Source organism: Ischnura elegans, chromosome 1, assembly GCF_921293095.1.
Source record: "Ischnura elegans chromosome 1, ioIscEleg1.1, whole genome shotgun sequence".
Taxonomy (NCBI): Eukaryota; Metazoa; Arthropoda; class Insecta; order Odonata; family Coenagrionidae; genus Ischnura; species Ischnura elegans.
In genome coordinates this window covers 103,073,486-103,097,466 of record NC_060246.1, presented here as the reverse complement: position 1 = coordinate 103,097,466, position 23,981 = coordinate 103,073,486, and the positions used below count along the sequence as shown (strand labels likewise).

Here is a 23,981-nt window from a genome sequence, read left to right as displayed (position 1 = left end):
ATACCTAGCAGCTCTTCTTTGCACGCGTTCTAACTCTGTTATTAAGCCTTTTTCATGAGGGTCCCAAACACTGACAGCGTATTCCAAATGTGGTCTAACGAGGGAAAAGTAGCTAATTTCTCTCACTTTGTCGTCGCACTTTCCTAATATTCTTTTAACAAAACCCATTTTACGATTAGCTTGACCGGTTATTTCTCGAATATGTTTATTCCACGATAGATCATTATTGAGTCTAACCCCTAGATATTTCACAGATTCAACTGCCTTTAACTGCGTGCCCCGAATGACATAGTTACGCTGTAGGGAGTTATTCTTCTTCCAGAAATTCATTACGACGCATTTTTCGAAATTTAATTCCAACTGCCAAGCATCGCACCAAGCTTGGATAGCAGCAAGGTCATTCGTTAGTTACTTGATGGGTGAACGATGGATTGCACTAATGCCTGAAATGGAATCAATGAGGATCGCCAAAAGACAATACATATTCATGCTCGAATTGAGTGACCAGTGAATATGAAATTAAAGGGAAATGAAGAATATAATAAAGTTGACTGGGATCGTATGAAACAAGAGACATATTTTGGAATATACTTGGAAGCTAAGAAAAAGTAAAAAAAAAACAGTGAAATAAATTGAGGAAATAAAGTAGACGCCGAGAAACCTTGTGATTCATTGCTAGACAGCCCAATATTTAAAATAGGATGCCGATTAGTTTCATAGTCAGAGAAGCGTGGGAGAATCATCACATCGTTTTTGAAGATACATAGGTTTTACTTCAAACATTCCGGAAGATAAAGAATGACGGTGCGATGGACAATATATTATTCCACTTCTGGAAGGATGTTTACTACTAGATCATCATCATCATCATCACTGGTCAACAATCCTAGGATAGGAACGCAGCTCTCCACTCAGTTCTCCTATCAGCTAATATTTTCACACCTACGTATTTCTTCTCTTTCACATCTCTCTTTACTTGTTCAAATACATGAGGTACATATGCAAGTTTTTAATCGAGAGACACGTACAGACGTAAATAAGTACTTAATATATTTAATAAAATAAGGTCAAATGACGGGTATATTTTATCAGATACATTCAACACTCATTTCAGCAGGAAAATACATCTCACTCATATAAATTCAAAACTTCAACATCATTTAAATATCCACGAAGTCCAGTTTCCATTGTACATATAGTCAGTCTTTTTTTTAACGTTACTTCCAACTTTGGTTCAATAGACATGAAATTATAGGAGAGTGCACCTTCGAGGCCATCAAATACGTGAACTTCCCGAAAACATTTCCCTTCAAAAAGCACTGCTTAAAAAAAACGGAAGTGTCTGGTTGAATTTCAGTATGAAAATGGTAAATAAAGACAGATATTTTCAACCCCAGTCAACATTACCTAAATCCCGAATCGCAACCATCATCAACCATTGTGATTATTTTATGATACACTATATATTATTATAGCGGGTCTATTCGACTTCTCGAAAACGAAAGAAGATCAAAATCCTTTTGATAAACGAAAACTGTTAGAGCAAACACGCCTCCTCTTCCAACCCTGATATTTCACTACCTCGCTTATTTAACTTCCACCAACGGCAGGGATACAAAAGCAAAAAGGAATAAATCCAATTCCTGCGTCCCTGAGGAGATTAGGCCCTTTCATAATTGATGAAGCAGTTCTGCATACGCATGGATTTTTCATGGGTAGACAACCCCGGCTTGCTCGAGTGAAAGTTTTTAACGAGTGGCCGAAAAAACTCATAAAGGCAACGATCCAATGACGATGGATATCTATTATTTTTCTGACAAATTTGAATTAGCTCCCTTTGATAAAGAAGAACCAAGACTTCTGCCCAGAAAAATAAAATCTCAGAAGCACGAGAGAATCTAAGTCTAATTGTAAGTTAAAGTATACAGCAACGTGAGCAATAGGAAAACCGTTGAGTCACCCCTAATCCAATTGGCTAGGCCAGACAAAGAATAGATTATTAATTGGATGAAAATTACTTATAACGCATTGCAACAATTTTAACGAGCCAGATGAGTGTAGTGAAGACGAGTCCCAACCATTATATTCTACTGGAATATATGTGCTGAATAAGAATAGTGGATGACTGCAAATTCCCTATGATACATTTAATTTACGTCATGATTACTCGAATCATAACCTCATCATTTACTCCTCAGACTGGAAAATACTGTGGTTTATCAATAGCTATCGTCAAGATTTATTTTTAAAAAATCACTGTTGCAAGCCTTCTTCGTTACAGTAACTCAGAACATATCTATCATACTAATAAGAGACTGGTCTGTGCTTATTGTTGGAGAAAATTAATTTTAACGACTTGATATAACCGATGATCTAATTCGAAGGTGTAGGAGAGAAAAACAAGAAATCATGGTCGATCAGAAAAAAAGATAAGCGGCAAAAACGAAAAGGGAAGGATACGACTGTCCCGACGGTAGGCTGGAGCAGGGACAAAAGACAACAGCACGATTTGCAGTAAGGGGACAAACTGCGTTGGAATTTTTTTTTCCAATCATGCAGACAAATGGTATCTGAGGTAGGATAAAAATTGGCCAGATGCATTTTGAACCTATATATTGCTCAAAATATTAAAAGAAACGCGACGAAATAGGAACAGCCGTCGATGCTACTTAGAGCTGATTCTGATATGTTGAAAATTTAACTTACGCATACAAGAATCTGCCGCTTTTTGATCAGTTGCCTATCGAGCTTATTTATTGATTCCCTTGTCTCGACTTTTAAACTACGAATTATCGAATGCAGTAAGGGATGAAAGATCTAAAATAAAAATAAAACAGTGTGAGTGACAACAGCGGGTAGACATGGGGTCGCACAGGCGTATATCGTTGATGGAAAAGACGGTAAAGAGAGTTCCAAGGAGAACGTAGGTACTGTCAGGGATTACTTGGGGAAGGCATTCTCGGAGTAAGAGGCCTCGTCGTGTGAGGGAAAACACTAAAGAATATGTGGAGGGCGGGAAGGAGCGGAGGTAGGCGAGGGAAGGATGAGAAACTGGGGCGTCGGGGGAAAAGTAAAAGGGAACTTGAGATTGCGACGTCCCGAGGAGGGAGAATGGAGAAATCGACAGGTGCGGAGCCCGCGGCGGCGGAGGGCCCTGATTAATGCGGCCCTGGGGCGAAGGCGAGGCAAAGGCTTCGGGACGCTCTCATTGGGCTGATTGGTGGGAAGGGAGGCGGTTGAAAGGCAGATGAGAAATCGGGCGAGGAATTGATTCACTCGGAAGACGTGGATTTGTACAAAGACCCGACTGATTGATATCTTTACGCTAAGACAAAAAGGGCGGATTACATCCCTCACTCCAAAAATGAAAGCAATAGAAAATGAAAAACGATTCAGTACAGACAATTTTCCTTGGAGCTTTACCGATAAGTTAAGCATCACGAGGGAAAAAGCCAATAGAATCAATGCTTTGCGGAGAAATTCTTGAAAATGTATACCTTGAGCATTGCGAGGACTAATGATTGGTATGAACTGTAAAAACCGATTACAAAGAAACAAAAACATGAAAAAGGCTTTTGAAGACATATATTTTGAAGGTACGCCATTTGTTATTATAACATTTCCTAAGTAATGAATAGCATGGGATATATATGGATAAAAATACCGAACCCAATTATAATACTCATGAAGAAAAATGTTCAGAATTTAGGCTTCCATTAACATTGGGAGATTACTTCTCTCACACTATAAACGAGACCAAATTTAAATAGGCATTAAGGATGAACAGTTTGCAGCCAAAGATTCGTACGAATTCAATAAAATCAAATAAATAACGGAAGTAAGATGCCATAAAACGGGAGGCGACAGCAGCAGCTGGACCCATAAAAACCTCATACGCACACTTGTGGAGGCCGGCGAGCATAAGCCAAGAAAGCTTGTGTGTGTGTCAACAGCAAGAGGCCCATCTCCGTCTGCTACGTCGCGAAAACGATTCCCATTCTCCTCCACCAGAAGTACTGAACCAGATAGGCTTTCTCCTCCCAAGGGAGTGCTTTCAAGATTTCCTTCCTCAAGTAGGCTGGCCGCTACTTCCGCCAAGCCTGGAGAGCACAGCTCGAAAACACCAACAACAATAGGGCAAAATTGTGGACGGCCACATTTATACAAATACATTCACCTTCATAGGCCGCATTGGAAAACTTATATCTCTCTCCCAAATGATAAAACATTCTCATTTTAAAATACACTTTAGCAAAACTGATGAAAGAACTATCTCAAAAATTCACAAAAAAAACTATCAAGACGTTTCACGTACCAGCTATGTCATTCATTCCCGGTATATTTCACTTGACTCGGCCATTCTTTTTAACTACAATTGGTTGACAACTAACGGCATGGATACGCTTTTCAGACTTTATTCATCGAAGACTCGTAAGAGAATGAAGAATTTGATGCTATAACAAATATTAGAGAAAAGGCAAAGTGAAAAGCATGGGGAGCGTAAACGTGAAAATACAAAAAAGTCATTGAAAACTTTTTATGAATCATTCCAGACAAATGAAAAACATAATTGTTACAAATACGTTCAAGCTTCGAAACATCTCAATAGTGGTACTTTTATTTATAAATATCAAATTAGTAGTACGTTATGAATAGTTCACATTTAACATAGCGGTCGCCAAAATTGGTTCACAAATACATTAACACTCCGGAACTCAATAAGCCTTCTCGTACATAAGTATGTGCAGGTACAGGTAAAGGTACTTCGCCATGATAGAAATAATAAGGAGCTAAGAGGCATAAGGCAGGCATAAGTAAGAGCCTGTAATAATGTGTTACTTCATATCAAAATACGAGCTTTTAAGTACACAATCGGAGTAGAGATAATAATAGTTAGCTAAAAAATATATTCATGGAACGCATAAATTAGACACCGGTACCGGACGTGTCATCATATTCATATATTATGAGATAGCATATATTCAACCAAGGAAAAAAACAAGATGACCGGAAGGGAGGTATGTGGCGCAAAGAGGAATAGAAATTAAAAAGGAGATAGAGATGGACGAATGAGGACTCGCGCGTGTGTAGGTGAAGTGAGGGAAGGGTATGAGTGAGGAGGGAGAGAGGCTAATACACACCACGCCGCTTGCTCGCTTCCCCGGGAAACCCGGGATCAATACGTTCGAAAGCACGGAGCACGCGTGGGGCTGGGGCGGTCGGGATCAAAACTTTCCCCGGGCGTCCGCTAGGGCCCTTCCTTACCTTTGCCCGGAACTCAGGGAGCGACAGAAACAGGAGAAAGGCGCCTGAAGGGGGAGGAGGACATGGCAAGGAGTGCGAATCTGGGGAGGAGGTAGCGGTCTCACATCCATCGGAAGCCCTTCCGTCCCGCTCCGTCGCTACCATCACTATTCTTAAGCATGGCTCACCCGTCTCCGTTTGAAACCCCCGTACCGCATAGAAGAGGGTGGCGGAGGAGGTGGTAGGGCCGAAGGATACACCTCCAATTTCCCAAAGCATCTTGAGCCGTAACCATCGACGGAGGAAGTAAAAAATGCTATACTTAGGGAGCAATTATCTTGTCAGGGAAAAATTACCTGCATGGATTGTGGGCAGGACGACCGCGGATGTCTGTGTACAGAAGAGATTTATCAAAGAAGATGGTGGCGGGAGATGTGGAGGGCCAAAGAGTACATCTCGAATTTCCCAAAGCCATTGAAAGGTTTTGAAGGGTGGAAAAGAGTGGCTCGGTTATGTACGAAACAAGGCTTTTCGAGGATTTTGCAGAAGCTGTATTGCAGCCCACTATTTCTAATGCGCGAATATCACAGGTTTTGTTGAAATTATTTGGATCGCACTAATGCCAACCACAATTATGCAGAGCTCACGTTCATCGAAACTCTTTCTAGCGTTAAAGATCTTTAATGTTTTAACCTTTCACAACGTTAGAATCTATAAATGGTGGACGAGAGAGGGTTGAACAGGGAAAAAATTCGTCACTACAAGGAAAAAAAGTTATATAAAAGCAAGTTTTATGATATTATAAATATTTCGACTTCAATATTTTCACATAATAAACTGTGGACATGATTTGACAAATTATGTCCACAATTTATCGTTAGACTACTTCAATTTCAGATATTGTGACTCGATTAATTTATTTTACGAAATTTGATTAATAATGCTCAAAAATGAATAAAGAATTATACTTGCGCCTAAAAACACACAAAAGTACGTAATACCGTTCCATTACCTGGGATTTCAAGATTTGACTGAGCTTCGCAGCAACATCTAACGAGAAACTTTAGTTTTCAGGTAATTAATATGAAACTTTTCACTTCCTGTTGCAATTGCGGCACTCAAAATACCGAGTACCAAAAGCATTAAAAAAATAGATATAGCACTTAATCACACTGAAGCGATCCAAAAAAAGGATAATGGTGTGAAAAACTACGGAAAATTGTGACAGGAAATAATTATCCAAATGTGTCATAATCTGCCGTTCAACAATTTCCACTCCTGTACTTAAGTATGTGCGTCAGTAGGTTAGACGATACACCAATGTTGACATAATTAAAGGTGTATGATGAACATTTAAATTCACGGCTATCGTGATTGAAGTCATCCCAAGCTACCGTATGCAACACGATTTACTCGAATGTATGTTTGGTTGCCTACATTTACGGAGCCTTACCTGGAATTTACAAAGCAGGAGATGGGGAGACATCGCTATTCAAACATTGTAATTTAACTTCAATATCCATGATATATCCCACTAAGCAATAAATTGTCGACAAATTTATTTCACGGCATTGAATTTTTCTAGAAATTAAGGTACGCAATCCTTATTCATGACTAGAATTTCTTCCAGATCCCTACCCGATACAACATATAAACGGAAATTGAGAAACGTTTTCCTATTTGGAGCCTCTACGGGTTCAGCATATAAACGTAAAGAATGCAAATTTATAGGCATAATTCATACCACCAGTACATGAATAACATTATATACACGATTCCGAAAATTTCCGAAAGGAATGACTTGTTAACACATAAATGAATGGCAAACAGAGACTTTTCTAGAATAACATTCAGAAGCCGTACGCAAACATTATCCTACCAGTTGGTGACAGACAGGCAAGTAGGCGCCAGGGGATCAAAAATGAAATATCATGTTCATCTTGAAACAAGCCCACGTCATTAAAAAAGATTGGGTATCCAACGGTCAAACAAGAAAAATATGCAGTTTTACTATAGCACAAAGAATTAGTAGACACGATTTAACATCCTAATCCTTCACGAATTCCAAAACTAACATTCAGAGAAGCTAATAATTTTTCAAAAGAATTTTTATTTTTAATTATGGACTACTTAATTACTTGCGCAGCTTTCACGGAATATTTTCCACTTAAATCCCATTAATCGGATCTTTCTACTAATTGAACACACAACAGTAAACAACAAAATTAACAAACTAACATTTGATAGAGCCATCTCACGATAACCGATAAATCTCGGCGGAACTATTTCAATTAAATTTATCAAAAGTTATGATTTAGGCAGTTAGGTTCTGATCTTCAATGTAATCATGCCTCCATTCTAGTCACTTTTTTCAAATGATTTGCAACATAAAACGAGTTTCTCTTTGCTTGGCGTGACTATGAGGTTCCTGCGCCCAAGAGGAATTGCCAGAAGGAATTCAAGGTGAAAAGACGCACCTCTTAACACCAACGCCAAGAAAACGCGGCGACGTGGAAAAATTACATTTGTGATTTTCTATCCTTGGTAAAGGTGAAACACGCCAAAGGGCCAAAAGGAAATAGTCGAGGAAATAAAATATACTAGCGGCTCTCGTATCCCAGTGTCACGCTCCTCCAATATTTCACCACGCTCAGCAGAGCAACGTAATCAAGTTCACGCTTGATGCTGAATGAAAAAATTACCACTGTCTTTCGCTTAAAAAAGATCATTTTTTCATGACTTCGAACGATAAAATCCAAACATCAAATGCAGAAATTCATTTCAGTTAAGGGCATATCAACGGCTTCTTCATTGAACAAAATAAATAGCTAATTTCACCTGAAAATACATGCAATAAGCGCATTAAGAATAGAAAGTGCCTCGGAATGTCACGATAAAGCAATGTGAGAAAACATCTCAACAGGTTCAAACCCATTTTAAAAATCCGTACAAAAATACAGTTAAATATTATGGAATTACGACACGAAGTACACGAGCTTCAGATTCAATACACGCTCAGTCGAAAGTATTCACCTAGGTAATAAGTGTCTGAAAATGAATGCATATAACATTGGCACAAAATATAAAAATTGATCATAAAAAATATTCAAAGCAATCAAAATCACCAGAAAGCCAGTAGGAGCTAATGGATAGGATCAACTGACATAAAAAGGCATGCGTTGGGAACATGTCTTCTATTAAATTATTTCACATGCTAATGCGAATGCTAGATAGAATAAAGTCATATTGTATCAGCTACTTAACAGGAAGATAACTGCGATGCCAACCAAGATATAACGTGGGAATGATGCAAACATAAGAACTAAGTGGACGAAGTTAATGCTATTACAAGTAAATGTGAACGTTGAGGCATGACTAACAATAAAATACATTGACCAACAATAAAATGACAAATTGGCGACTTATTTTTGAAGCCATTATTTGAAATTTTCTTAAAACCATGCTCCACAGCAATCAAATGATAACTTGTCCGCCGCGAAAATTCATTCGTTCAGCAGGTAGGTATGCATGCTACGACGCTTTTTACAGCTTGGCATATGACAAGGACTGATCAACGTAGGATCAACTACTATCTTCAGGGATCAGTCATCAGAAAATACTTTCATTTTAACCGAAAGTACTATGCCTTTCACGCGTCAAAGGGTTCACCATTAATATTCCACATTGGATGAACATGCCGAACGTTTCATGCCAGTGAAAGATTGATGGAAGAATCCGGATGACGGCTGCGACACATCAATGAACGGATGAGGATCATATTCGCGACGAGCACAGCGTAAAAATTGTGATGCCACCGTCGAAATTTGAAAAAGAAAATATGATAGGATGAGTACGTGGGCTATATTCGAGCACGGAAGAGTAAAATGCGCATTCCTTGAGAGAGGCACTGCCATGAAATTCTACACACGTTGCTGATTCATTTTCACATGGTTACTCACTTTGTTGACGCGTGAATACGATTTTGCTGACACCTTATCCACCTTAAGTCGTATCAATATTTCTCAACTCCCAGAAAGGATAACACACACTAGATGACGCACAGCAAAAACTCGAGCAAATTGATGTATCTCTGCTTGTCAGTACTCATGAAAATCTTGCTTATAAATAAATGTAGGGACGATGAAAAAATAACATAAATCTGTTTGCATGATTTATTACTTTTAACGTTGTTTAAAACACATGCTCATATGGAAGGAGTTATATATTTTTGATGTGTTTTATTTTATTGGTTTCTATGTTTTCATTATATTTATAAAACTCTTTTTCGGTTTTTAAAATCTCACACAGCACCAGATCCTTGTGTGGAATGCTTCATCAAATCCTCAAGCATACCCAACCACAATTTTATGTAGAAGAGCAAACTTTAATTTAGAAACGCTATCTTGGAATTTTTAAATTTGCTATAGCAACACAATTATCGAGACAGACTTTCAGCGCATACCACGCTATGCTACGGTATCAAATTATTCCCAGTCCCATTCTTAAATATGGACTCGTGCTACATCAAATAGGGCCATATATTTGCAGAAGACATATCTTCGGGAAGATTAATCACACACAACCGATTTTTTTTCGTATACATTTTCAAGATGAAAACATTTCCATGAATATCTGGATGATACATTATGCAGCCTACTTATATTCACCTATTAATGAAATCAAATGGGATATTGCATTAAAAACTGTCACAAGACCAATTAAAGGCGGAAGCAGGCAACGAGAATGAAGTAAAGGCATTGCAAAACTTAATGCGCCACATACTCGAAAGGCATACGTGTGAAATTAGGTTTCGTATATTCCCAACAAAGCGAAGAGCGGCAAGCACATATCGATTTCAAAAGGTCAAAGGTTGAGCCATTTTTCAAATTCCGCTAACGTATGGAAGGTCACCGATTTTTTCAACACGTTCAAAGCATTATAATGGGGAAATAAAAACTGGAAATAAACTCGCAGTATGCATTGAAAGCAAATACATTTTGGTAACACCAAATAACGAAATAATAGATCATAACGACTTAGCTTCAGGAAACAATGAATATCTGAATAATACAGCTACATAAAATAAAAAAAACCACCAAAAATAATTTCGTTGATATCAAAATTAAGGAAAAAAACCCAACACGGACAAACACCGATATTAAAATATCAGTGATAAGCAATGATGGGTAAATGCATACAAACAAGAAGTATTCATGTAATTAACTCAAAATAAAAGATTTAAAGTACCGAAAATAGCATATTGCATTAGGTATCATCCCCCTTCAACTATGCCCGGACAGCTATACTTTTCAAAGGACAGCATATCCAGGACGAAGGCTGCTGTCCTGAATTTCGTGAGCAATTTTTGCAACAGTAAACAATTGTGAACTCAATGCATGAGTTATAACGAGGTTCAGAAATGTATAAGAAAAGGCGTTTGCCTAATACACAACTGGCGGATTACTTACAGCAAAGAGGGTTCCTTGAACTACATTAATTGCTAAAATCTGAAAGTACATTGTCTTCCTTAATAGACCATCATGCAGCAATGGTAGTTGATACCTTCACGGAGAAAATATAGGAATAGGTATAGGATTTGCAATTCCTCCCTCAACGGACGACACGCCATGAACATGAGTTATATGTTGAATGATTGGGCAGCCCTCCTTTATCAAGCTCCCATGTGTGACAGTCAACAGTTATTTTCAAAGAAAGAGGGTAGAGGAAACTTTACAAATATCCGGCTTTTATGTCCATATTTCTAGTTCTTGATTGCCCACAATATTTATCTTCATCATATTTTCATTATATTTTAAGGGGAAAATCTATGAATAATTTCCTCTTTTCCTACGCTTCACGCTAATTACTCTCATCTGCATTAGACTCCTATACTTAAAAAATATTGCACTGAACATAAGGAATTTGGTGCAGCTTACTACCAGTGCCTCAACAAGGATCAAGAAGAAATAAACGTGCCGTCACGGAGTGGCAACTTGACCTGAGAAAATTACCAGCGGGAATTTGAATTGCTATCTTGTAAAGCCGCCGAATCTTGAAAATAATTACGCATTGACATCGAAAATCAGATATATAAAAATTGCAGCATAAAAATGCTTAATTAATACATGAAGAACTCAGAAATAATCAAATTCATGTAAGAGATATAAGAAGTCGATACCATAAGGTAATCATCTTAATACATCATAGACGAAATGTCTCGAGGACTTTGGTAAATATTCTTCCAATGGGAAATCATCGTACAGAAATACTAAGGATACAAAATAAATCATGCCTTCTCAAATCAGCTGGTATGGACAAATGAGAGTAAAACATTTTCTCTTGGTAAGACTGACCAATTCTACAGGTCAATATTTATATATTTTGTCATTTACATGCTTTTTTTAGATATATTTATCGTGTATTTTACCATAAAAATCTTATTTAGTCAGTTTTATTTGCTAATCAACATGAAATTTTGATTAATTATTGCAATAAGTTAAGGATACAAAACGGAAAGATGTTGGATTAGTTTGGTTCAATCGGTAATAACCTAAAAACATACACAGAAATTAAAATATAGCTTCCAATAGCAAACGATTAAAATTCATACCATAGCATTGTACTACATCAGCAAGAAGTAGCTGCGATCATTACAAAAACCCAGACCAGCAGGGAGATGTAAGAGACCCTAAGATATGTGTGGGTCGCGAAGTCAGGAATGGTCGGGGACTAAATGAAGGGAAAGACGTGACGCGAGGTTGCGCGGCCTTGGGTGACAAAGGTGTACCTTGCCCCGCGCGGCTCCATTCATCATCATCATCACTATTAAGAGCGTGAGCCGGGGAAAGGCCTGGCGCGTGAAAGGCGGACATGTCGATGACAGAGTAGAGAACGGAGGAAGCGAGAGAAGGGAACATGGAAACAAACTATGACGTGAATAACTGAGGTGCAGGATATTTACCGGAGTTCATGAAGTGAAAATATTAGGGTTCTAAGAAATGGTTTCACCATAAAATTTTATTACCATTACCACCAATTACGACGCTGAACTGACAAAATAAATCCATGCAGAAACGAAACTTATTCCAAAATTTTATACAAACCATTATAATAACCCCTCATGAATCTTGAAAAAAGAAAGGATTCCTCTGATATTCCCGCTAATATCAATGCAAAGAAATGTTTGCGCAGCACACGTCAATAAAACGCGAGGAATCAAACATTAGCTTCGAAGTGAAGGGAAGAAGGAGCACAAATGAAAACGAGACATGTAATTTGATATTTACCCGCTATTTTAGAGTTAAGTACTCACTGCAGGGATATGGCAGTGCTTAAAAAACCGTATAAATCAGAGGCAACAGAAATGAAGACGGACGAACGACCATAGTAGGAGAAAGCGGATTAGGGTGAAGCTTGAATGAAAGGGTTCCAGGGAAAACGGAGACAACTAAGGGCAGGGAATCGCAGAATGAGGGTTTCAGAGAAGAGACAGATTACGCGAACGACAGAAGCGACACGTTTCACAAGGACGATAACACCGCACATACTAATGCAGTTCACGTGGTAACTGGCATTTTAGTAGGAAGAGTGGACAGAGAGACCATATGGCTGCAAGAGCACAGACCTGGCAGAACCTTGTGACGGCTTCCAGCATTTAGTTCCACGGCTTGCATTTAAAGTGGTACGATTGGTAGTAAGAAAAGTTTGTCGACAACACTTGACATGAAACTACGATATTCCCTTAAAAACTTGAAAAAAAAAAACATAAGTCATAATAAATCCAACAGAACTTTGAGGAAAAAATGAGATAGTAAAAAATAGGAGATTACATTAAAAATAAATATTTACATCAGTATTTCAGGCTTAACTTATTGTAAATTACCACAGTGACAATATAATACTTTCGACGAAAATGAAAGCTCACCAAATTAATAGCTGGGAATTGCTTACATATACTACGAATACTATAATTTAAATCCTAATTTATCATCAAATTAACAATCAATTAACAGGAAATGTCAAACTAAGCCAGTGCTCTTCATGTGATCAAACGCAAATTTTGTGGTAACAATGCCTCAAAGTTTTTAAAAGGATAATTACACTCCTACAAAAGACAGAAGCATTTGTTTTTAGAACAGGTGAACGCACCATCAAAAACTCAATCTCTCAATGGCGCGAGCGATTTAAATAATGCGATTTATCCGTTTATCCTTCAATAAAAAAGCTATTAACAGTTTCCCGAGCCATTTATCAGGTTAAAGAACATGGTTCGTTACCGACACCGAAAAATAAAAAGGTCAAAGGACATTCATTCATTTTTGAAAGGTCAAAGGTCTTGATCTTTGCGGAGCATAGGAAAACACCGTGGACACATGAAAGCCAACGCAAACGTAACCGCATTTCTATTCTTTATTTAATACACATGTACTCATAGGGTTCCGTTATCTCCTTTGGTTTTCCGTTTCGAAGCCCGGAGGTCAAGTAAACGCTCTCTTAGAGTTATTAGAGCTGTACTGAAATCGTAATGGATGGGAGCGTAACGAGTAAGGAGAAGAGAAACATCGGCCAAATGTAATATTGAAGAGAGCTCAGGAGTAGAACAAAAGGGTTATCAGGAGTTCGGTAGTTACATAGCGATAAATCAATTGAAATCATTAAGCAGACAATTGTGAGCAGGCTTCCGCGGTAATTAATTAAAATTCCAGCATTCGGGTTTTCTCAGCGTTGGTCCCTTTTTCCTGAAAGACTGTTCGCCTCCGTTCAAGCAAGCGTCGTCAGGTGAACCAAAGCGGGAAAAACCCGAATAGTAGACGTTGAACAAGAAATATTGTTTCCAGCAAAACCTAAAAGCTAATTTCTAACCATTGTAAATAATTAAAAACGACTTATCTAGTTATCCTAATGTGTTTTATTCGTTTTATTTTACTTCCTATTTAACATTTGTTTCCTTTTTCTTTCATTGATTTCCGTACCATACCTCAGTACATGTAAGATGCCGATGAAGCCACGGAATAAGTACCGTGAATTTCTCTCGAATTACCTCTTAAGAGGCAAATATTTACGTCAAAAAATCCATATCTCCTTGAAGGTTTCTCATAGGACTTCCCTAATGCAATACCTCCCTTACGCACGATTTCCCTGCAACAGCACCTTTCAATCTCATTCACCTACGCCGAATTGCCCACACATGTGATTGTTACACGAACGTGCCCTAATGAGAAGCTTTTTCCGACTTCCAACCTTTAAAGCTACCGGCTGCTTACTCACTTTTCCGGTAGAACGCTCACTTTGCTCGCGCGCGACTCCATTTCCTATACCTTTCATGCTGCTCCAATCACTGAAGGAGGTTTTTACTTCCAAGATGGCAAATATTCTCCCATTTCTTCGGAAAGAGGTGGGATACGGAAGGGCTGGAATAAAGGGAGCGTCGTGTGGGGTGTCTCGGCGGCGCAGGCTGTGCCGGGGGAAGCATCGCCGAACTCCCCCGGCGGCGCAGCGCCTCAATTACTCCGTAATTGGAAGGCACCCATCCGGAGGACGAAAGGGTAGGGATGACGGCCCCCCCAAAAAAAAGGGTCGTTGACAAAGGAAAAAAAGTGTGGAGGCGGAGAGAGAGAGAGGCTAATGGGCGGGGTGACGATAAAAGGGAGGCCCCAGCGTTTTTCGGCAGCTGGGAGATGGGTGTGGAGAAGGCAGTGGCGATATCGCCCGCTCCAAACGGCAAATTACTCACTCCTCCCCACGAAGGGCGTCCCTTTGGCCCACCAGCTCTTTCTGTCGCTTCCTCCTCAATCCATGCAGCTCTTAATTCAATTCTAAGGTGCTAAATTAAGTACTGCGTGCGATTAAGGATGATTATTACCCAAAAGCAAAATAATCAAAGTTTTTACAGGAGGAAAAATTTTATTCCCCTTTTCATTTACCCCCCAAATTTTACTACCTTTATATGGCGTTAACCCCCTGATCTATGGGAATGGTAATGGAAATGTGGCGATAGCTAACATTGCTTCAAAAAACTTTAAACGGAAAACGTCCCTCGAAATGCTTGCCTTCAAGGTATAGATTTCAAATGTGTTTTAGTATCTTAAGTCATAGTATAAATTCATGAAAAGAAAATTAATATCACATAAGGTAGCTGTGCTCATATAAGTCTAAAAACTAAAGCCGGACACTGTATCTTTTAAGTCTAAAAACAACCAGAACACCATAACACGCCAAGGAAAATAAATTCCCGCGACTTATCTAACTTCCATCACCATTGGCACAAGTATAAAAACACTGACAAGAAAATGAAAGTTAAATGGAAGATAATAACTCTATTTAAGTGAGAAACCTATTATTTATTGCAACCCCATTATCAGGAATAAATAAAATTTAAGGGAATCTTAAATATACGAATAAAGATAAAGTAGGTAGTAAAATAAAATAGATTTTTTCAATCATCGACTCCAGGCTGATCAAAATACGAGCATGAAATAGTAATTTCAAGGAATGTTTGCGCGTAAAATATATTCCTGCGTGCACCAAATGACCGTAAAAAATAAAACAAACCCATTGTCGTATCACTCGAATTGCCATCAGTGTAGGCAAAGAACATAAAAAGACCAAAGGGAGGAAAAATGGTTAAGCTGTTTCCAAAAAAATTCAACGAGAGAGGGGAACATTTTACGATGACACAAATGAACCGCATCGTGCAATACTGATGCGAAAGCAGAGACGAGATGAAAGTAACAAAGCAGACGAAACGAGAAAAGAGGAATAAAATCAGTCAATCAATTTCTCTTCTTTGATTCAAACTTCCGGCGGATCAGACTAAACGTTCGAGAATATACTAGCACGAGACAGGCAGCGTGCTTCATTTCTGAGAGTAAATAGACGACAGGAATTTCGATGGAGAGAGGCTCGCGTAGAGAACGGTGAACTCTGGACGCCTTTATGGGACATGCACAGCTGATTGAAATGGAATATTGGGAAATATGGCAAAAATATAACAGGGTTAGGATTAAGTTGGTTTCCCACGGACAACAAATAATTTGTTGGAACGTATGTATCAGCAGCGTAGTCAGAAAAAAATTAACTGGAGGGAAAAAGAAGAGATATCATAATGGTTCTCGTATTACAGCTACTGCGCTTCAAACAAGTAAATGTAAAATAAAACTTTATGGATGAAAATTACTTCATGTAAAATCATGTTTCTTTAAAATGAAATGTGGTCGTGTTGAAAAAATCTGTCATCAGTTAAATCAATATCAAATTTGATGAAGTAAGTGCATTCCGAAGAATACTGAAGTGCCATGAGTCCCCGTTGAAACGTAGATATGAGATCTGTCACTCATATCTCAGAATATACTACAGTTTACATGACGAAGCGATTACAAATACAGAATGCGGAGGCAATGGTCCTAGAAAAAGGAATTTTACAAATTCACCGAGTGATACCTACAGCTTCTGTTATTCCAGGAAGTTTCTTGGATTTAGAGGTTTCCATTGAAAGGCAGTACGCATATTCACATTAGTACATCACTGCAGAAGGAAAATAGGCAGGCGGCCCTGCAATGTCTCAATAGATGTAATAGTTTTCGGGAGAATCACTCTATTTGTATTACCCCTTTCGTAACAAGTTTGACACGCCAAAATATGGTTACAGCAACTACTTCGCCAGGTCCTTTGCTCCTTAAGCCTCCTAGTCTGCACCGGGATGGAAAAAATACAAACCAATGGAATTTATTTTACCTCGTTTTCAGTCTGGTTCCCCTCCACTTCCAGAAACTTCCCGACAGAAGGCGGAAGCAAGGACATGAACAAACGAAGGCAACGTTCCATCCCCTGCTCCACAAAAACATCCCCCGGGAAAACGGCAGGGCCGTCGAATAAGAGCTATGTTCATGAGATCTATCAAGATGAATAACAGAATTGAGACGCTTCCTTGCAGAAAACCACTTCATTTTGCCATTGTCGTGGTTTGCGGAGGTCCAAGAAATACCAAACTCGAGAAGCTCGCGTAGAAAAAGATTCTATATAATAAACAAAACCTTGAGATTGTTCCACCCCACAGGCTGCAAATATATAAAAGACTTTTTAACGCTCCGAAAAAAATACTTTTCACTGTTTCTATCTTTTGATTTTGTTCCAAAATGATAAAAAAGACTCCAGGTAGGGAATTATTTTTGATTCTCAGCATTAAAATGGCAACATAATATAAATATGCTTCATGTTGCCAAAATAATAATATACGGAGTCGTTCCCGCATAAAAGTAAACATATCAGGTTAATCATGCGCGTTTACTTGCTATTATAGAAGGTGATTAATAAAATAATATAAAAGACACAGAAAACTTGGGAAAAGAGGGAATTATTAGCTCAAATGAGCATATCACACAACGAAAAGTTTACTTGCGCCAAGCCTTAGAGCTTGGAAAAAAACTAAAACTTTGCAATTATTAAATTCTGACAGAAAAAAAGGCTTTTCCACTGAAAATTTCCGACAGCCATCATCAAAATTTCATAACACCAAAAACCAGTTTATGTGGACATCACTTCTCTCTCTTCCCCTTATGGGGTCAGATGCATATCTTTGTAAAACCCTTACCAAAATTTTCTTTTTGCGATCACGAGTTTACCAAGTTTACTTCCCGAGCAAACTCCATGAGATTAAGCACTAGACCCAAAGCCTGGTTAACAACTTTTTATGCTCAGAATTCAAAGAAGAGTATCCAAAAGAGCAAATTTACCTGCCCGCATCGCCCCCTAAGTAAAATTGCAAACACCAAAACTCGTATCCTCCAACCGCTCCGAAAAGAACTTGGGCAGACGGTAAAATTGTAAGTTTCAGGTAACATGTGGCGGAACCGTTTCATCATCAAGGAAATACACTTTGCAGATTCCACTGAAAACCGATCGTTGGGTAGGACACATTTGACAATTATGTAACAACGTTGAAACGCGTCGTTTCTTTGATAAGGCTTTTAAGAGGAGCGCGCGAAGTATCTTTCACTCATGAGAACAAAGACGATGAAATATAAACGACTTATAGGCAACAGGAAGAATATAAGTTCCAACGACAAATTCATACCATATAGCTAATGAGTATTTCACGGGATTAAAAGCCAACCAAAGTGAAGTAATGCTATTGGAAGTTTACATACACACATGATGAGGCTATTCCAAATTTCATGTGAAATCTTAGGAAATTATATCGCACACTAAAAAAGATGTAAATAGAGCTTCTTCTCTACCCTGAATATCATATAGTTTATAATTGAATATTTCTTATGGCAATACCTACAGTTAGCAAAAAAACAATTCGTGGAAAGAAAAATATGGAAAATACTTTTACCGAGAAATTAAATGTCCTCATTTCTTGACATTCAGGTCCACTGACGACCAGACAATGATAATCTAGCAAGTAGCATGAGAGAGAGAGAGAGAGAGAGAGCGACTATTTCATTTGGCAGACTTTTAAAAATTTTGCCTTAAAAATCTTGAACTCTACAGATCTGCATAACTCAAGAAAAGCGTGGATGAAGAAAAGCTCTATCGATAATAATTTGTACGCTCGCTATTTTATGAAAATCACTTCTTCAAAGGACTAATCAGAAATTAACAAGGGAAATGGACTGGCGCCTCTTGACGAGTGAAATTCAGGCCCTGATAACTTATCCTGGGGTGAACTCTTCCTTCACCAGCTCAAAACCTTGGAGTTGAAACCTAGAACAAGAGTCGTCTAACTCCACCGCAAACTTAACATAAAAGAATCACACACTCTGGAAAGACGCATATGCCTTTTTCAATCCTCAAATCAAAAATAACTAGCCATACTTACCTGGTGCATTTAGCTTAAATTTTCAAACACGTGACGGGTACAATCTTCATTGGCCGCATGTTTCTCTGCAGTGAAAAGCCGGCATACCAGCTTCGAGAGGAGAGATAAAGGATGCCACAGTGGATTCGGATCGACGAAGTACCAAACAAAGGACGCCAGAGAAGAATGCAGACATTCCTGCACGGGAGAGGCCGAACTGAGACAGGTTGTAAGCCATGGAGCCTCGAACTGCGACGGAAAGCGAAATGAAGGAAGGAGGTGAGATGAAACAGAGAGAACCGATCGCAAAGGCAAAATTGAGGAGGTAAGCTAAAAGGAAATACGATAAAAACGATGAACGTAAGAATAGATATTATATCCAAAAAAGAGAGGAAATGGTATTTTGCCCGAAAAATCACGGCTTCAATAACGAACTCAGACAATAGGAAAGAAACCCTTGGGTCGGGTTCGCAGGATACACTCCTGGAGCAGGGACTATAAGCGATCAGCTTTTCTCCTCTGCCACCAGAAGGGGAAGGACGGGAAGGAACAAGGAAAGGAGGCGCCGCCGCGATGAGAGCCCGACGACGCCTCCAGGGGTAGGATGGGGAAGAAGGGGAGGGGACGAGGAATCCTGCACCGTCACAAAGGCGGGCAGGTCCTACCATCAGCGAAACCAAGCATACGCAATTAATGTTCTAACGACCTTGGAGGATTATTCTATGAGGAAGAATAATCCAACGATCAAATCGTTAGATATACGAACTCAGACAGCCAAATAAACACGCACACAAAATTATTATTCGCTTGTTTTGCCATTTTCTAAAAGTTTAACGGTTGGTTGCCCAAACACCTTTCGCCACACGCCCATTGAGAGAGGGCCTGCGGAGTAGTACGAATATGCAGATGAAGGAAGAGACGAGAGGAAACAGACAAAGGAATGGGAGAATTGGTCAAGCATACTCACTTGTTTGGGCACCACATGGGGAAATTCATTTCCCCAGAAGGGCAAAAGAGAAGCCACTGGAAACTGTTTACAGTGTGAGATACGCGGAGAGAAAGAGGTTTTCCAGTAAGACAAGAAGAGTGCGTGCGGCTTTGGAAAAGAGATCTTGGGCGGCAGCCGGCAAAGGGGCTACGCAAGGCAGCAGAGGGACCGGGAAGGACGGACGGCACTGGAATCCGAAGCGGCGGCAATGGCAAATGCTCGAGAGCGCTGTCGTTCACGTCGGAATGCGACGCTGCTTTCGGCCAAGGCGCTCCGCCTCCCGTGGCCGAGGCGGGGATAGAGCTTTATTCCGCCGGCGATGGGTTACGACCTCCGCCGTTGATCCATGAATCCTCATTGAAAGGCATTCCGGCCTTTACAGCGGTTCGGGGTAATGAAACCAGCATCGGAGCAAAATTATGCGCGGGCCGCAAAGCCATTTCAATTCCGGGCCGCTCGAGCACGACAACTCCCTCACACGCCCTTTGAGGGCCGGAAAACCCTCGACGCACTCGAATGTGCACCGTTCACTCACACATAACAGGGAGCAGCACCGCAAACTTTAAACACTCTACGAGTTCAGTGTAATGGTGTTGTTTCTGGATAACCGCCATGATTCTTTAATCCAGGTCGAACACACAAAAAATGCAGTTCTTTAAAGAATAAAATATTTAAAAAACTTATCCATATGAGTACATTATGAAGCCAAAAAACAATCAAATCGTTCCATGATAAATAAATTCTGCACCAAAAACGCTTAAACCTAGCTAGTATTGTTTTAAAATAAAGATAGAAATTAAGATCGTCTCATACGATCTTCAGTCCCCTTAAAAGGGTTGGAAGCGTACTAGGCCAAGAAAAAAAGATTGAAATGAAACCCAGGGCCGGTTTTTCGGCATCTAACGATGTTAACAATACCGTACAATAAATTCCCTCATTCCGAAAAGGGATAGCGAATCCCTAAAATAACTACACCGCATCTTGAGCTCGAACCAGAGAACTCAGGATAGAATAATTGCAATAATTATTCCAGGTAATATTATTTCGCCCTCCTAACTGTTAATCCGCTTCACTTTGAGCAAAATCAACGCAAAAAATTACAAAGGAGGTATTTTAAAAGCTGCTTCCATACGGCCGCGCATTACATTCAACCGAGAACGAATTAGAAGGGAAATAAAAAGGTTTTCGAAGATGGTAAACATGGTTTGTTATCGCAGCATTGTGAAAGCGAGAATCAGTGTGTTCTCAAACGCAGCGGTGACCCGAGAGGATGGGCAAAAGATAGAGCCCTCACCACAGAAGCGGGAGGCGTGAGAGGAGATCGCTGACATTACCCACCTGCGAAACGCTTCCATGAACAAAAATTACGCGTATTGTCCCAATCAATGGAGCATGAAGAGATATTTCGAAATACCAGATTATTTATACCAGATTATGCAATCTGTGAACAGAAGGGAGAGAGAAGCCAAGGTAATGCCAATTACACCTCTGTCTCGAAAATGTTTTTTGTATTTCACGGAAAAAGATAGACGAAAGTCAAAACAGAAGGTAACGTCAAATTAGTAAATAAAGAACCAATCCCAATATTGCGTTCAATACACTCCAAAACGCACAGGGTAAATACAAAAAATAGGAATAAAATTACTTTTAACAGGTAAAAAGAAAATAAAAATTGCAGTAAATCACCCGATAAGTGGAAAATATTGAAGTTGATTAACCGATATTTTGTAGCTAATGATGTCAACAAAACACATTTTATCAAATATGATTTAACGCAAAATAAATCCAAAAAAGGCTCTTTCCGTAGATAAAAGCACGTTAAAATACAGGGTTATATAGAAGAATGGTGCGGTTTTGAACACGGTTTAATTCAATACAGAATTACTAGCAGTTATGTTTTCTTATTTATCGAATGTATCGTCTCGAACTGCTTTATATATGATTAGTAAATTTTAAAATGTGTGCCTTTCGTCGCTCGACAGAGAAACGCGGCGTCGATATAAGCCTACTCCTAAATAGGGACTGAGGAGAACTCGACGGGCGGAGTGCTGCACTTCAAGTGCCCTCAATGCATTAAGAAAGGATCGGGTAGCCTCTGAAAAATCTCTGCCACCCTATCCCTACTATATTCTAATGAATAACTGTAATCGCACCATCCCTTTATAATAACCATGTACTTTGGGAGAAATTTTACATTCGATTAAACAGAATAAACATACCTTCTGCGTAATTGACTTCCCAGGAACCGGATAAATACCTGAAACATAAAAAGAACACACATTAACTTGGAGCAAAAGTTTTTACCACAACGATCAAGGAAGACATGCAAAGTGAGCATTCCCAAATGATGGGCAAAATTAACCGAACACGACGAAAGATAGCACTTTGGCTGATGAGCATACTATGCCGGGACCATTGTGGACCGCGAATGTTTAACATTCAGGGCATAGTTATCACATCAGGATCACCACAGACCCTCTACGAGACCCAAAACGCCAGTCGGCGAGCCATCCGCATCATACCAACCAGTTTCCAATTAAACACGAGCAATAAAAGCAGCCTAGGATGGAGTGTGTGTGAGCAGAAGAGGCGCATATCGGCAACGCTTTAATTGATCCAAGTTTGCGAGGAGTTTAGGGATTCCGACGTTGCCGCAACTGCCAGTTTGTGTGTGTGAGAGAGAGAGAGTGAGACGACGGGACAAAGAGGGACAGAGTGGATGGGAGACGAGAAAGATAGAGAGAGAAGAGCTGGTGGGAACGTGAGCGTGAACGACAATTAGCCATTCAAAAATTTTCAGCGCGGCTTGCTCCGTCGCCCACTCGACTCCAAAACTGCGAGGGGGGCAAAAGGAAAATAAGACACGACCGCTCTGGAGAGAGAAAAGAATAATTTTCGCAAAAGAGTCGCCCTCGCTCAAGGCACCGCCGATTCCGCTGGGTGAGCCAAGAGGGAACGCAATCCTGAAGTGAGATTGAGGGCGAAAGTGGGATGGGGGATCACAGGGGCGGGCAGAGAGATTACCAGGGTCGTGTGCGATGCACGATTATTGGTATCGCATTGCGATACGATGCTACCGAATTGAGAATGCAAAATTCATGGAAGTAAAGTGATAGGACCGGGAAATGAAGTTAATACGAAATTTTGTTAAAGAGCTCAACTATTACAGACTAAAATCTGCTTACTCAACTAAAGTATATGAGTGTATATCACGAATAAATTGACTGAAATATCAAAATACATTCCCATTGATCGTCCAGATCCTTCTAATAAGAAATTCAGTCTTGGAACGAAGTTCACTCAGTACTTATGTTCAAAAGTATTTTTACTTAGCGTAAATTAACCCCCAAGAAGATATTAATTTCTGCCAATCATTAATAAGTCAAGGAAACTAAATAACAAAAAGGTAAATAGGTAAGTGATAAATCAATGAACATCGCCAAAATCCCACCAGTGATTCACACCTCCTCCGGCACTACTTGTCCGTAATAACTAATTAATGGCTGAGAAAGAACATTAGATATTAGCATTCGGTCTTACACCATTCACAAGAGATATTAATTGATCATAGAAACGAATATAATTGCTATATTTAAGCCATTTTCACAATTTCTCAGAGAGAATCATAATGGAATGATAGATTTTTTTACCACAGACAAAAGGAAATATTTTTGAACGTGAGATGTACTTGGATTCCCGAACTTATTTCCTAGATGTTTGCGGCAATTAATGAATGTAGACTCGTGGATAAGTATCGCATATTACTGTTGATGCATCGAAAATCGCGTCGGCCTGTGGTGTGATGAGAAGCAGGGGCCTGGGCTGAGAGAGAGAGAGTGATGTGCATGGGAGGAGGAGAAGGCAGCCATTCCACGAGGCCCATCGATTTCAAACTTGCGTTCGAGGGAGGCCACTCCGCCCCCGCACCGCACCCCTCCCCAAACAAAC

General features: G+C 39.5%; 1 protein-coding gene across 1 annotated transcript in view; it reads right to left on the bottom strand.

The window, feature by feature from the left end:
- LOC124167367 (neuronal calcium sensor 2) overlaps nucleotides 1–23,981 on the bottom strand; it is a 685,552-nt gene that overhangs the window by 415,027 nt on the left and 246,544 nt on the right. The window contains exon 5 of the mRNA XM_046545408.1: nucleotides 22,253–22,290. Within this exon, the coding sequence (XP_046401364.1) occupies nucleotides 22,253–22,290 (38 nt within the window). The remainder of the gene's footprint in view (nucleotides 1–22,252; nucleotides 22,291–23,981) is intronic.